Source organism: Macrobrachium nipponense, chromosome 46 (genome assembly GCF_015104395.2).
Source record: "Macrobrachium nipponense isolate FS-2020 chromosome 46, ASM1510439v2, whole genome shotgun sequence".
In the NCBI taxonomy this organism is placed as follows: Eukaryota; Metazoa; Arthropoda; class Malacostraca; order Decapoda; family Palaemonidae; genus Macrobrachium; species Macrobrachium nipponense.
The window spans coordinates 10,417,783-10,433,848 of NC_061106.1; the positions used below are offsets into that span (position 1 = coordinate 10,417,783).

The 16,066-nt window shown below is 45.3% G+C and overlaps 1 protein-coding gene across 1 annotated transcript in view; it reads right to left on the reverse strand.

Moving 5' to 3' along the window:
- LOC135214633 (MAU2 chromatid cohesion factor homolog) overlaps window positions 1-16,066 on the reverse strand; it is a 171,914-nt gene that overhangs the window by 38,327 nt on the left and 117,521 nt on the right. The window contains exon 3 of the mRNA XM_064248969.1: window positions 11,642-11,764. Coding sequence (XP_064105039.1) covers window positions 11,642-11,764 — 123 coding nt within the window. The remainder of the gene's footprint in view (window positions 1-11,641; window positions 11,765-16,066) is intronic.

The window sequence follows — 16,066 nt, forward strand, 5'->3', positions numbered from 1 at the left end:
CTTTGTCAGTAGCACCTTGGTCCTCTTCAGAAGAATGACGTTTCGAAAGAGCGGCTGCCTGGAGGAGCTCCTAGGAGAGCGCCTACTAGGGGGCGCCTACTAGAGGAGGCGCACAGAGCGCCTGTAGAGGGCCGAATCCGTAGAATCCTAAGTCCGAGTCAACGGGAGAGCGCCTGGTAGGAGAAGAGCGCCTGTCAGACTCTTGGCGCCTGCCCAGGCTCCTGCGCCTGCCAGGCTCCTGGCGCCTGCCAGGCTCCTGGCGCTGCCAGCTCTTGGCGCCTGCCACGTGGAGAAAATCCTCTCCGATGAAGAGCGCCTACCAGACGGGTAGCTCCTGCAAGGCTCTGTGCGCCTGTCCAGTCGAGAGCAACTACTTGGGGAAGAGCGCCTACTCGGTGAAAGTCTCTTATTGGTTACTTGGCGCCTACTAGGTTCTTGGCGCCTACTCGCTTCTCTGTGTCTGTCAGGAGGCGAGTGTCTCTGGCGAAGAGCAAACTCCTGGAGAAAAACGTCTACTAGGCTCCAAGCGCCTGTCCAGAGGAGAGCGGCTTCCAGGCGAAGAGCGCCTACCACACTCCTGGAAACGACTAGGGTCCTGGCGCCTGTCAGGCTCTTGACGCCTGCTAGGAGTAGAGCGGATCCTCGGCGAAAAGCGCCTACTAGAAGCGAACCGATCCTCCTGTTCCTCTTGTTTAAATCTAGAAGAGCGGCTACCCGGAGAAGATCACCTGTTATGCTCTTTGCGCCTGTCAGGCTCTTGTCACCTGCTGTGGGGAGAGGAGTGCCTGCTCGGAGAGCGATCTCTGAAGCTTTCTTGAATGAAGGAAGCGCGGCTGCGAGGCTCTTGAAACCTTCCTGCAGGAGGCGAGAAATCCAAAGTCTTTCTTCGACTTCTTCACCGGGAGCGAGACGTCCTTCCGACGGTGTGAACTCCCTGCTAAGGAGTCAGCCAGAGCTGAAATCTGCGCCTGCAGACCCGCCAAGATGCGCGCTGGCGATCTCTCGAACGCTTCAACTGGAGAAGAGGGCCGAGAGCGGAAAGGAGAAGAGGGTTCTTGAGATCTCCTGGGCCTCTTGCGCTCTATCTCTGGCTCTTCAGAGAAGGATTCGGGGCTGGAAGGAAGGGTACAAGGTTCCTTCCAGGCTCTCTTGAGAGGGCGAGAGGTTTCCGAGGCGCTCCATCCGCACTTAGGAGAGGGCAACGAAGATGAAGAGAAACACTGGCGAAAAACCGCCTTCTTGGCTCGATCCAAGGCAGCCTGGGAACGAGCAACAGGATCTGGCGAGGGGATGCCTGACCGGTGGGGGTTCTCCCTAACCTTCCTGCGGCTGTTGATTTTCCTCCTCCACTGGGTCTGGGAGTCTGGAAGAGGTCTAGGCCTGGAAGCGTTAGTGAGCCGGTCAGACGCACCCTCCACTGCACTAGGGGCACTGCACTGTTCACTGGCACTGTCACTCTTACCTTCAAGAGAGCGTATTTTGCTCTCCATGCTCCTAATCGTGGCTCTCATGGAAGCCACCTCCAAACGCGAATCTTCAGGTTCAATGCTGGGAGCAGGGGCTGAAACTGGAGAAGGAACTACATCTACGGTAGGGTTCTCAACATCAAGCTCGCTAATTTGCGATCTACTAGAGCTCCTAGAAGAAGCCTTACGGACCCTATCCTTCTCTAACTTCCTTAAGTAGGAAGAAAGAGACTTCCATCCATCCTCATCCAACCTTTCACACTCTTTACACGAGTTATTGAAAGAACATTCATTCCCATCTACAAAACCAATACACACCACTATGAGGATCTACAGATGCTTTAGGAAGCCTCACCTTGCATTCACTTACACCGAGCATACTCTAAAAACAGAAGATTTCTTAATCTCAGAATCAGCCATTATAAGAAAAAATCCAAAGAATATCCCAAAAACAATCCAAAGTAGCGTATGCCAAGCCAACGGACAAAGGGTACTTCACCAAAAAGTCAATCCAAAAAATCGTCGGCAATGAGAATAAATCCAGCTATCGAGAGGACTTAACAACAGGTGTTGTCAAGCCGGGCGACAGAGAAAATCTGACAAGAAAGGGGGATTGGTTCTTACACCCGCCACCCAGCGGCAGGTAAGGTAGATCACCTGACCTACCTGTCGCGTGTGCTGCGAGTTTTAATTTCTGTCATGACGTCAGAGACGTAAGCTAAGTATATATCTGACAGGAAAGTTCATGTACAAAAACTTAAAGCACAAGGGGTAGATGCTGACCAATAGGAAAGCAGGACCTTATGGGTTGACTAGCATCAGGAACCAATGGGAGAGCGGGAGGATAGTGGCGAGTTTACTCAGTTGGCGGCGCAGGAGTTTTAAAATTGTTCTCGGTGGTCTGGGCGAATCTCGGGACTTCAACCTTTCGTATCTTGAAAACTTTTCGTATGTAGAGCTGTAAAATTTTTCATATTTGCTTTCGTATCTCGAGTTTTTCGTAATTTGAGCCTTTCGTATGTCGAGGTACCACTGTATTTGAACATGAAGCCACTTTTTGCAATTATATAGTCAGATTGACAAGGAGGACTGTGCAAATCATCAAAAGCTTTCTGCTTTATATATTTCAAATAACAAAATCAAACAGGCAAACTACTGTGGATTTTCTTTCCCAAATATTTTTCAGTCTGTTATTTTACTACTACATACATATATCTATTCCTATAGTAGACCTATTGTTTTAGTTGGCAACAGAATAAATGAGGCTAGTAGACTGCTGTATTAAAACTCTGGCAGAAGTAGATCCCGATCACCAAAAGGTTGGCTGTCCCTGTGCTACAGGGCCCAAGGACATAGAGGAAGAGTAGTAGGAAGAGAATGGTGGAGATGAAGAGGAAAGTTGGAGGTAGTGAGGAATTTACTATAAGTGCATACTCATTACAAGTTCAGTAGTAGTAAGTACCCAAGCTTGTATGTCTGAAAGCATTAATCAGTTTGCTGGCGACCCCATCTAATTCCAGTGTAAAGTGCCTTAAAAAGCTGAATTTGGAAATTTAATTCATTACCAAAAATTAGGGGAGGGTAAGAAACACACTGCTAAGTTACACACCAATCCATCAATTAATTTGAAAAATATTGTCAAAAAACAATGACTCAAACTTCCTAAAATACATAGACATTGTGACAGCAGGTTTAGCAACCATAAATCAAAATTAAATCTTATGGAGCCCTGATGGGACCATAAGATTGTTTGTTTGTTTGTATGGTGTTTTTAACTTGCATGGAACCAGTGGTTATTCAGCAACGGGACCTACGGCTTTACATGACTTCCGAACCACATCAAAAGTGAACTTCTATCACCAGAAATACACATCTCTAACCCTTCAGTGGAATGCCTGAGAATTGAACTCACAGCCATCGAGGTGGCAGGCCAAGACCGTACCGATCATGCCACTGAGGCGCTCATAGGACCATAAGAGTAATACCTTTAAGGACGAACAGCAGCTAATCAAAAACAAGTTCCAGTCTGAAGAAACTAGGTTAACATGATATTGTTATTATACAATAAAGTTTTATACATACTTACCTGGCAGATATATACTTAGCTATTTGACTCCGTCGTCCGACAGAAATTCGAATTTCGCGCACACGCTACCTGTAGGTCAGGTGATCTACTTACCTGCCGCTGGGTGGCAGGACTAGGAACCATTCCCATGTTCTATCATATTTTTTCTATACCGCCTGTCTCCTGAGGGGAGGTAGGGTGGGTATAATTTTGTATATATCTGCCAGGTAAGTATGTATAAAACTTTATTGTATAATAACAATATCATTTTTATACATTTAACTTACCTGTCAGATATATACTTAGCTGATTCACACCATTGGAGGTGGGACAGAGACAGCTAAATACAGAATCAAACAGGAATCACAACTATCGTTGTAGGTAATAAATAAATAAAACCTTGGTTCCTACCTGTTTAGACTGAAGACTTCATGAATACAATCCAGGAGTCTAGTCAGTCTCAAGAGCCTCAGCGAGATATTGATCTATGGCTAAGAGTTCTTGTGGTTCTGCCAAAGGGTCTTACCCGCTTACTTGGTAGATCCTGGAAGGACTACGTCAATGGGTGCTTATCCACTTACTTGACAAGACCTATACAAGGAGCACAACATCGATCCCGATCACCTCAACCTATCCATGTTAGTTCTAAGATTGCAAGAAGTTATCCCCTAACCTCTTGCAAACAACCACAAACTCGAATCACAAACATTCGTACAGTAAAGTACAAAAATAAAAATAAAATTTAAAAAAAAATGTTTGTACAATCTAGCCAGTAAGACGTCTCTTGATTCCCCCACTGATCCAAACTAGGACGCCCGTGCGCCACCGAGCATAACTAATCAGCAGAAAAAACCAACAACTCGTCTCACAAGGTAGATCTATGTACTATCAAAAATTAGAACAAAATACAAATTTTTCTAAAGGATCATTATGTGCTCCCAGCCCCAGCACTGTATCGGCCGATACAAAAGGACCAGAGAGAAACACTTTTCATATGTTACTTTAACGTCCTTGAGATAGTGCGATGCGAACACTGAAATTACACCTCCAGTAAGTCGCATCCACAATGTCTTTTAAAGACAAGTTTTTCTGAAATGCTAATGAAGTGGCTACCGCTCTAACCTCATGAGCCTTCACTCGGAGAGTCCTGAAAGAGTCTTCAGTGCAGTTATTATGAGCATCCGTAATAATGCTCCTCACAAAAAATGCTAATGCATTTTTTGACATGGGTCTACTAGGATCCCGAACTGCGCACCACAGGCTTTGTTTACATCCGTTTAGTTCATTCTTCTTCTTTAAATAGAACTTCAAAGCTCTAACCGGACATAAAGATCTTTCTAATTCCTCTCCTACTAGATTTGAAAGTCCTTTAACTTCAAAACTCTTTGGCCAGGGTTTTGAAGGGTTCTCGTTCTTGGCCAGAAACAGAGTCTGGAAAGAACAAATTGCCGCATCACTCTTAAATCCTACTCGAGAATCTAGAGCGTGTATTTCACTAATTCTCTTCACAGTCGCTAACGACAACAAGAAAATACATTTTCTCGTTAGATCTCTAAACGACGCGTTGAGAGGAGGTTCAAATCTACTAGATGATAGAAATCTCAAAACTACATCTAGGTTCCAGTTAGGAGTGCGAGGAGAAAAGGTTTAGAGGTTTCAAAAGATCTAATAAGATCGTGGAGGTCTTTATCTTCTGCAATTCTCAAACCTCTGTTTCGAAATACGGCAGAAAGCATACTTCGATAACCTTAAGGTGAGAAACTGATAATTTTGATTCTTCCCTAAGGAAAATCAAGAAATCAGCTATGTTGGTCACAGAGGTATCGGAAGAGGACGTTTATTCTTCTTACACCATCTTCTAAAAACATCCCATTTGATTGGTTAGACCGAATAGTTGAAGATCTCCGGCTCTAGCAATTGCTTTTGAAGCTTTGCTTTGCTTGAAAAGCCTCTCGCTCTGACAAGTCTTTCGATAGTCGAAAGGCAGTCAGAGCGAGAGCGGGGAGGTTTTGATGATACCTCTCGAAATGGGGTTGTTTGAGAAGATCTCTCCTGTGTGGAAGAGATCTTGGGAAGTCCACTGTCCATTCCTGTACCTCTGTGAACCAATCTTGAGACGGCCAAAAGGGAGCGATGAGTGTTAGTCTCGTCCCTCTTGATGCCGCAAATTTTCTTAACACCACTCCTAAACATTTTTGAAGGGGGGTAAAGGCGTAGGCATCTAGGCCTGACCAGTCCAGCAGCATGGCGTCCACCCGCTATCGCTCTCGGGGTCTTCCACTAAGGAGCAAAAGTTCTCTATCCTTCTGGATAGGTAGGTGGCAAATAGGTCTATATGTGGACTGCCCCACAGGGACCACAGAGCTTGACACACCTGAATGTGAAGGGTCCATTCTGTGGGGAGAACTTGGTTTAACCTGCTTAGCCTGTCTGCTCTGATGTTCTTCTCTCCTTTCACGAATCTTGTGAGAAGAGTCACTTTCTTTTCTTTTGCCCAATACAACAGCTCTTTTGTTATATGGAACAGAGAAAGAGAGTTGAGTTCCCCCTTGTTTCTTGATATAGGCCAATGCTGTGGTGTTGTCCGAGTTGACCATGTACCACTTGACCTAACCACCTCTGTCTCGAAGGCTTTTTAGAGCTAGAAGAACGGCATAAAGTTCTTTGGAGTTTATATGCCAGTCTAGCTGATCTTTCCTCCATTGGCCTGCATACTTCTTTTGTCCCTAGAGTTCGCTCCCCATCCCTTCTCTGAAGCTCTTGAGAACAAGATTAGGTTTGGGTTCCGAACTTCTAGAGACAAGCCCTCGTTCTTTTCTAAGGGAAAAAATCCACCACTTCAGATGATTCTTTACTTCCAGAGGAATACTGAAAGTGTCTGAAAGTTGCCGTTCTTCCAACTCCAAATTCTTCTTAGGAAGAATTGAAGAGGGCGTAGGTGGAGTCTTCCTAGCGAAATGAGCTGTTCTAGTGAGGAAAGGGTTCCCAGAAGACTTAACCACTCCCTCACCGAACTCCGTTCTTTCTCTAGAAGCTCGAGATTTTCTGTAATCCCCGAGCAATCCTTTCCTGGGACGGGAAAAGCCCGCCCAAAAACCCCGAGAATCCCATCTGAATCCCCAAATAGACTAAGTTCTGACTGGGTGGGATCATCTGGAGTTTCTCGAGGTTCCCGAGTAATCCTAACGTCTTTGCTAGGTTCAAAGTAGACTGTAGGTCCTCCAAACACAGTTTCTCCGACTTGGCCCGGATTAGCCAATCGTCGATGATACATTGAGATGTTTATCCCTTCTAATGAAGCCATTTGGCCACGTTCCGCATCAGATATGGGAATACCTGAGGGGCGGTCGATAGGCCGAAGCACAAGGCCCTGAATTGGAAGATTTGTCCTGTACAACAAATCTTAAGATATTTTCTTGACGATGGGTGAATCGGAACATGAAAGTAAGCATCCTGAAGGTCCAGGGATACCATCCAATCTCCCTGACGTAGGGAAACAAGACAGAACTGAAGCTGAAGTCTCCATGGAGAACTTCTTTTTGCTCCACGTACCTGTTCAGGAGCGGCTTACATCTAGGACGGGTCTCCATCCCCCCCAGAAGCCTTTGGAACCAAGAAAAGGCGGTTGTAAAGCCCCGGGGAGAATGGATCCTGCACTAGCTCTATTGCATTCTTGTCCCTCACGACACCACCGTCTGAAGGATGAGTTTTTTCGTTCAGTCCAGGGTCCTTGTAACTCGTCGACAAAATCCTTCGGAGATGTTGCCAAAGGAGGTCTGTCTACGAAGGGAATGATGTACCCCTTCTATATGACACAGAGTCCAGGGATCTGCTTCTCTTACGGACCAGGCATCCAGAAAGTATTGAAGTCTGGCCCCTACTTGTTCTTGGAGGACATGGCTGCTATTTGCTCTTTTTAAAAGAGCGGAAGGAGAACCTCCCTCGCTTGTCGAAGGGTTTTCTCTTCGAAGTTGATCGAGTTGAGGGGGCTCCACGAAAGGGCACACTGGGAGTACGAGCCACCTTCTTCTGAGTCGTAACTGCCGGTCTAATTTCTTTGTAGATTTGTACAAGAAGGTCCTGCGTAGCTTTTTCGACAAGGATCTCGAAACATCCTTCACTAAAGATGAAGGAAACAGATGGTCTGACAGAGGTGCGAATAATAGAGCGGACCTCTGAGAAGGAGAAACTCCTTTCGTCAGAAAGGAACTGTAAAGAGATCTTTTCTTTAAACATTCCAGATCCAAAAAGAGCCGCCAACTCACCAGAACCATCTGCACAGCCTTATCCATGCAAGATAGGACACTGTGCAAAGTTTCTGGATCAAGAAAATCTGGCTCACTCGTCTTCTTAGCCAGCACCCCAAGAGACCAATCCAAGAAGTTGAACACCTCTAAGACGTGAAAAATTCCCTTAAGGTGCTGATCTAATTCCGACATACTCCAGGACGCCTTTGCTGAATTGAGAGACTGTCTTCTCACAGACTCTACAAGACTCGACGAAATCTGAATCTGCAGACGAGGGGGAGCATCAATACCATCGCCTCTTCCGTCTTATACCAAATGCCTCTTTTCCCCGTCAGCTTGGAGGGTGGAGAGCAATAAACAGTTCTCAAAGTTTCTTTTTAGATAAAAGCCCATGAATCTAAAGACTGGAGGGCTTTCTTCATTGAGATCGCCGGCTTCATCTTTAAGAAAGCCGAGGATTTCGGGGTTTTTGTGCTCGAAAACAGAGATCTCGGCGAAGGAGGAGCTGCGGGACTTAAGAGAATCCCCAAACTCCTCAAGAATAACGAGGCTAAAACTTTATAATTGGAATCCCACCCTCGTTAGTTGAAACTTCTTCCTCAGAAATCTCTGCAAGTTCAAGGTTAGAAGGAGATCGCTCTTTCCTGAACGATTCTCTATCAAGAGAAGCCGCTCTAGGAGAAATGTTTCTAGTAGGTGAAGGACTAGAACAATACCGTCCCCACAACTAGTAGAGGCCTCACGTCTAGAAGAAGCCTCGCGTCTGGGAGGCGTCACGCTTCTGGCTGGCGTCTTGCGACTTGCAGCGTCCTCGCGTTTACCTGGCGCCTCTCTCCTGGGAGGCGTCACGCCTCTGGTTGACGTCACGCGCCTTGGAGCGTCCTCGCGCTTGCCTCGCGCCTCTCTCCTGAGAGGCGTCAGCTTCTAGTTGACGTCTCGCGCCTCGAAAGCGTCCTGGCGCTTTGCCTAGCGCCTCGCTCCAGAGGCGTCATGCTTCTGGCTGGCGTCACCTATTGGAGCGTCCTCGCGCTTGCCTGGCGACTCTCTCCTGAGAGGCGTCACGTCTTGTTGACGTCTCGCACCTCGTAGGCGCTGCGCTTGCCTGGCGCTTCGCTCCTGGGAGGCGTCCTGCTTCTGTGGCTCACCCGCGCCTATCACGCTTCTTATCGCCCTCTGGGGGTCCCGGGCGCTTTCCAGGGTCGTCCGCGGCTACTCGAAGCTCGCGTCTTCTTGGCGCCTCGATGCACACTGGCGTCTCGCGCTTGGAATGCTCGACGCGCCTGACTGGCGACTCGCGTCTGGAAAGCGCTTTGCGTCTGGCTGGCGCTTCAAGCCTGGCTGACGATTCGCGTCTAGAACACTCGACGCTCTTGTCTGGCGTCTCACGCCTGGAAGGCTCTACGCGTTTCGTTGGCGTCTTGCGTTTGACAGAGAACGGATTCTGCTCGGCCTATGCAAGGCTGATGAATCCGATTCCAAATCGGAGGATGACAAACTTTCTATGGCGAGTCTGAAACCCTCGATAGCCTAGACTTCTTAATAGGCAGGAAATCGTCTTTCCTTCTGGGAGGTCTTTTGACAGAACTCCCACAAGAGAAGTGATGGAATCCTGCATAGTGCGAAGGATTCTTTTAGTCTCTTCATTATTGTCTACCCTCTTGGTTGTTTAATACTGAATGGTCCTCCTCTTGAAAACGCTCAGGACTTGAAGTAATCCTGGGTTCATCCAAACGTCTTTCAGGGGGCGAGAAAGATCCGCCGATCTCCAACCTCTTTTAGGTGAATAATTCTCCGAGGAGGAGAAACACTCACGCAGAATGCTTTTTCTGTATTCGTTCTCTGGCATTCTGTGGCGATACAGAAAATGCCGAAGGACGTCTGACTGTTGGGGATCCTCCACAACCTCCTTACGGCTTTCGACATTCCTTCTCCTCTGGGCGGGTTGGGAGCTTGAAAGAGGTCTAGGCCTGGGAGCGTTGTGGAGACAATCAAACGCCCCCCCTCCACTGCACTGGGGACACTTAAATCACTATCCACAGCACTATAATCACACTGCTTACCTTCAATGGCCGCCATTTTGGTTTACCATTTTCCGAAGGGCGGCTTTAAGATTCGCAATCTCAGATGCCGAATCTGTGGGTTCTAATAAAGGAGCAGGTACATTAGATGGGGCAGTAAAAGGAGAAGAGGGTATAATATTACTGATAACGCTGAGATACAGAACTTGACAAAGGTTGGAAGAAGACCTCCTCACCCTGTCTCTTTCTAACTCCTTCAAGTATGAAGTTAGAGATTCCATTCTTCCGCACTCAAAATCCTTGCATTCATTACAATATTACCAAAAATAACATTTCATACCTACTGCTTTTCTTGCAAATAGTATGAGGATCAAGCGATGCCTTCGGCATCCTAACTTTACAACCCACATTCACACACATTCTCACCACACTTCCAGAATCAGACATCATGTTGAACAAATCCAAATCAAATTCCAAAAACGGTCCGGCACAATCGCAGTATGGCCAGTACAAATCAATGGCAAAAAATTTTTAACCGTCACCGAGAAGTCCAAACTAAGATCCAATTGCGATGCGAAAATACGAATCCTGCCGGGAGATACCCAACAAACGATGTTGCCAGTATATGGCCGACAGAAAAACAAATATGATAGAACATGGGAATGGTTCCTAGTCCTGCCACCCAGCGGCAGGTAAGTAGATCACCTGACTACAGGTAGCGTGTGCGCGAAATTCGAATTTCTGTCGGACGACGGAGTCAAATAGCTAAGTATATATCTGACAGGTAAGTTAAATGTATAAAAATGATATTTATTTGTAAAATTTTCTTGACTTATGTTTAAAAGCATGTTAATTATAATTTTCTGGCAAGGTTTCACATAACCTATTCAAGATATTTCCAAATTGCCTGAGTTAATGTCTACTTTTGGTAAAGCAGTGCTTATAGTACCTGAATCATTGAAATCTCAGAGCATCCATATCTACTAGGCAAGGAGAGAGAGAGAGAGAGAGAGAGAGAGAGAGAGAGAGAGAGAGAGAGAGAGAGAGAGAGAGAGAGAGAGAGAGAGAGAATCTTGACATCTCCTTCCTAGCTGTCTCAGAAAGGAAGGATAATGCAGATTTCAGTTTCAGTTCAAAGAAATTTATTTTAGCATTACCTGGAAGCATGGAACATTCTAATGATGAGACCCCTGTCCGAACACTCAAAGTTAGGATCAGTCTGACACGAAACACATGGCACATAGTGTTTGAATAAATTTTATATCTAATCTTTTACTAAGCATAATCTTAATACACCATTTTTAAATCCACAAGCTGCTATTACTATCAAGCTTCCTTTCGCACCTTGTGTGACAATATTTCACCAATAAAACAGCACTACTTACAGGTAACCAGCAAACCTTTGGCAACTAACCAGACTTGGAAGAGAAATTTTCCACTCACACAAAAGACAATTTTTTAATTTGTTTTCTATAATGAACATATATTATTCAGATAGTTAAGAGTGAATTAGTACATATATAAATAAAAAGAAAAAGAAGAAGTATCAATCTGAATGAAGTGGAGAGTTAATAAAACCTAGGAGCACCCACTGACGCTCCACACAGGGCACACATACAGGGAGTGACTGTTTTCTAAGACGTAGGAATGATGGAGCCTGGATGTCTTTTTGAAATTCTGGAATATGTATGTACGTCTTCTGTAAGTAAGTCTACAGAGCCGTTTACTTCAGCATTGTGCCACTGTAAAGTAATGGATTTGTGTTAAAACTAATCAACAGCTTTTATTCACAATCAATTAAATACAAGATTTTTTTTAGAAACAGAAGTTTAAAAAACAACATACCATAATTCTACTCAAAAGGAAAAGTAACTGATTGTAAGCAACACCTTGAATATGGCAGTACTCAATTCCAACTTGAAGAAGACCTCCTGCAGTAGCATAATCTAGCTCTGACACTCCAATCTGCTGTGAAAGCAAAATTATCAATATTACTTCTACAATTATTCGGTTACCTGGATGCATTGGATCACCCACTTATTATAAGGCACAAAAACACACACACACCGAAGCACAGAATCTCACTCTGCGGTGGTAAACTGATCACCGTGGCCCAAGAAAGGAATGACTCATTAGCAAAGTATGATACCAGGAGGGAGATGCTGTAAAGGCAAAAAGTTAACTCACACTAAGCCATGCAAGCCAAATATCAAACTACTAACTAATCTAGGGACTTAGCCTCAAAATGACAAATTTTCTATGACAATTTGTATTTTTCATAGCTACCAACCTGATGTCTTAACAACAGGATAATTTCTAGCGCCTATCTGGATCCGGTTAAAAAACAGATGAAAGCAAGGAATCTTGTGATATCTGGCAACACATGCATAGATCGGGTGAAAAATGGTCAAAGACCATTCACCTACGCCAACGCGTCAGTCTTTCCCAACTCAGGATGTCTTAACACACAGAGGGGCGGCTAGAGGCGAGCAGTATAATGTTAAGACCTCAGGTTTGTAGCAACGAAAAATACAAATTGTCTTTGAAAATTTGTCATTTGTTCATAAGCGAACAAACCTTAACCTTCGGTCTAAACAGTAGGATAGACTCATACTTGGAGGGAGGTAAAAGACATCCTAAACCGGCTGGGGGCCTACCCACCAGTCCACCTTCCAGAAGAAATGACTTCTGGAGAGGGACTGAAGCCTGTTAGAGAAGCTATATAAATTGATATCTAACCACTCAGACCCTGAGTGACATACAATGATATATGGGATAACCATTGTAGAGGGAACCAAAGAGAAGCTTTGACTGTCCAATAGCAAACCAACACACCAGGATTGTACTACTCTGAAATCCTCCTTGCCAAGGAGTGGAGCATATGCTACTGAATAGAGGATTTGATATTTACATATTAAGCAACCACACTATCAGTATGACTACCTTATTCACTTGTATCAGACCAGTCCAGCAAATGACGTGTCTATTCCTTAATCTGCCCGAAGGAAGAAGGAAAGGTACAAGAGAAAGAAGGAGACCAGCCAACTCACTCATTCTCTCATCCACACAATCATCTTGGGTAAGATACAAAAGTGCCCTGTTAAGGGCAACTATGAGTTATGCAACCTGTTGGGCAGCCACCACAGGACCCAGGGAAAACATGTCCGCAGACTGTTGGGCAACATCCTTAAGATAGAAAGAGGCGAACGTGGACTGGCGTAACCAAGTACCAGCGCTCGGCACTCTATGTAGAACCAAGTTCTTTTTGAAAGCCAGAGAGGGACCGATACCCCTAACGTCATTCACTCTAGCCTGCACAGACATGGTGGTGGAATCATCATCAGTCAAGTATGCCTGTCTGATGGCTTCCTGTATCCAAAAGAGATAGTATTCTTAAACATCTCTTTCTTCTATGGCCTGTACTAACAAAAAGACTGGCAGCCTGGTCTAAGGTGCCAAGTCCTTTTAAGATAGCAACGCAGGGCACAGACAGGACACAACAAAAGCTCTTGAGCATCACCACTAACAAAGTCAGTCAGTGATGGAATGGAAAAGGAAATGAACCTGTCATCATGCACAGAGGGATTTTGGGTCTTGGCCACAAATTACGGGACAAATTCAAAGGACTTCGACTCCCCAACCCCTGGTGTGCTTCACCTCATAACTCAGACCGTGGAGCTCTCCTACCCTCTTAGAAGGAAAACTGTCTTGAGCGTCAAGTTCCTGTCAGATGAGCGACGCAAGGGCTCATATGGACTCTTAGTGAAGCTCTTGAGAACCAAGGAAACATCCCACATCGAAGGCTTGAGCTCTCTAGGAGAACTCGACTGCTCAAACCCCTTAACTAGCAAGGAAAGTTCCCAGGAAGAGGATATGTCGATACCTTTAAGGCGTAACACCAAACTCAGGGCCGCCCTGTAGCCTCTATTGGCAGAAACGGACAAACGTTTCTCGTCTCTGAGGAAGGTTGAAAAGTCTGCTATTCGCTGAATAGAGGTTGCGAGTGGAGTAAAAACCCTGTTTACGACACCAATCACAGTAGATCGCCCATTTGCCTTGGTAAACCGCGGAGGTCGACTTTCTGAGACTGCTGGACATATGTCCTGCTGTTAAGAAGGTCCTCGATCAAGACTTCCATCAAACAATGAATTGTGTGTCTCCCGTGTTCCTGTAGGTTCAAGGCTCCTTTATTTCTGGAGGGAATGGACCCACAGAGGTGCAGATCCTTGGGTGGTTCAAGTGATAAAGGAAGGTTATTTAATCCCTCTATTACAGAAGCCGCCGTTGTCCAGTTTTCCGATCGCGCTAACAGCATACTCAGTAGGATCCAAGAGACATTTGCCGTCTCAGAAGAGGTTCAGCCTCTTATCCACAAAAGTGCAGTGGAAGTCTAGGCTTTTGTTCTTGCTTTTGGACAAGACGTATCCCTTTCCACAAGAGACAGTGAGAAAAGTACTTGCAGATCTTCAGAGTAAATCCACCACGGATCTGTTAATGCAGTCAACCAAGAAACCAAAGGAGCCTGTAGCAATGTCTACTAAGTCGTTCTCCCCACTTCAGTTTCGTCCCTTTTGAGGAAGCAGAACCAGTTTTCAGTCTAGACCTAGATCAAACTTGCGCTCCTGTGCCAGACCTGTCAAGAAGTCCTCGATCAAGACTTCCATCAAACAATGAATTGTGTGTCTCCCGTGTTCCTGTAGGTACAAGGCTACTTTATTTCTGGAGGGAATGAAGCCACAGAGGTGCAAGGCTCCTTTATTTCTGGAGGGAATGGAGCTACAGAGGTGCAGATCCTTGCGTGGATCAAGTGTTAAAGGAAGGTTATTTGATCCCTCTATTACAGAGGCTGCCGTTGTCCAGTTTTCCAATAGAGTTAACAGCGTACTCAGTAGGATCCCAGAGACATTTGCTCTCTCGCAAGAGGTTCAGTCTCTTAGCCACACAAAAGTGCAGTGGAAGAGGTAGTAGATCATGACACAGAGGGGTTTTAACAACCAACTCTTTGTAGTCAAGTCATAGGGGGTTGGAGGCCCATCCTACATCATGCTCTGAATCATTTTATCATGATGTACAGTGGACCCCCCGTATTCAAGTTCTCCAGATTCGTGGACTTACGCATTCCCGGATTTCTCTTAGGAACATTTCCACCTCATTATTCACAGAGAATTCGCCTATACGCAGTATTTTTCTATGAAAAATATCCAGAAATTCCTGGGTTTTTTTTATAAATTTCAGCATAAAATGCACTTTTTGTGATAAAACTATTAAAAAAACAAGTATGAAAATTTTTAGTGGGTTTTTCTTGAGTTTTAGCTAACAAATTGTTCTGATAAGTAATACAAACCCTCGGTCCTTTAACAATAGGAATATACTTTTGGCATAGCAGGAATTACGGCCGTTGAAATCTTGAACAAGGTAGGCAGTAACTACCGTGGGGCAGGCTACCTGCCCGGATCGGATGTAAACACGCCACTGTGCTTTCGGCCGTCTTCCGAGGAAGACGTGTGTTTGTGAGCTCCAGCTGACTGGTCGCTGATCTTTTTTCCCGGTGGGATCCTTTTGGTTTATTTTTTGTATTTAAATAATTATGCATATACGGTATTTGATATTAATACTAAACAAATGTTTGTCCTTGGTTTTTCAATAAATATACAAACCCACTTCTTGTGATAGCCTTTGTAACCGCCCCTCTACGGTGTAAGAGTCGGCGGCTAAGGTATGCCAACATGACAATTTGTCCAAAATTGCATTTTTCCTAACTATACAAACCTGAGGTCCTTTTACAATAGGAAGGTACTAGCGGCAGCTGGATAGGTCGTAAGCTTTCGAACAAGGGGGTTCGGTAGTTAACTGCTTGTCCGACAGGCGCGCGCTGCGCGCTGGGAGGTAAACAAATCACTTTTGCTTTTGGCCCAAGCAAAAAACTGCAGAGTGAGGGGTGGCATGAGGTGGGACTATGTGTAAAAGGACCTCAGGTTTGTATAGTTAGGAAAAATGAATTTTCGACAAATTGTCATTTGTTCCGACACGGCATACAACCTTCGGTCCTTTTACAATAGAAGACTCACTTCTTGGTGGGAGGAATCTGAGTCTTTTGTGAACAGACTGGTGTTCGCCCAACCTTGGATGCCTCCTGGTCGTAAGAGCGAGGGAGGGTATCCAAGCCTCTGTACCGATTGATCGGGGTGTGCACCGCAGGATCAATGGTCAGACCTATGGACCAAGTACTAAGAGAGGAGGCAAGCGTATCTCTTCGTACCAGCAAACAAG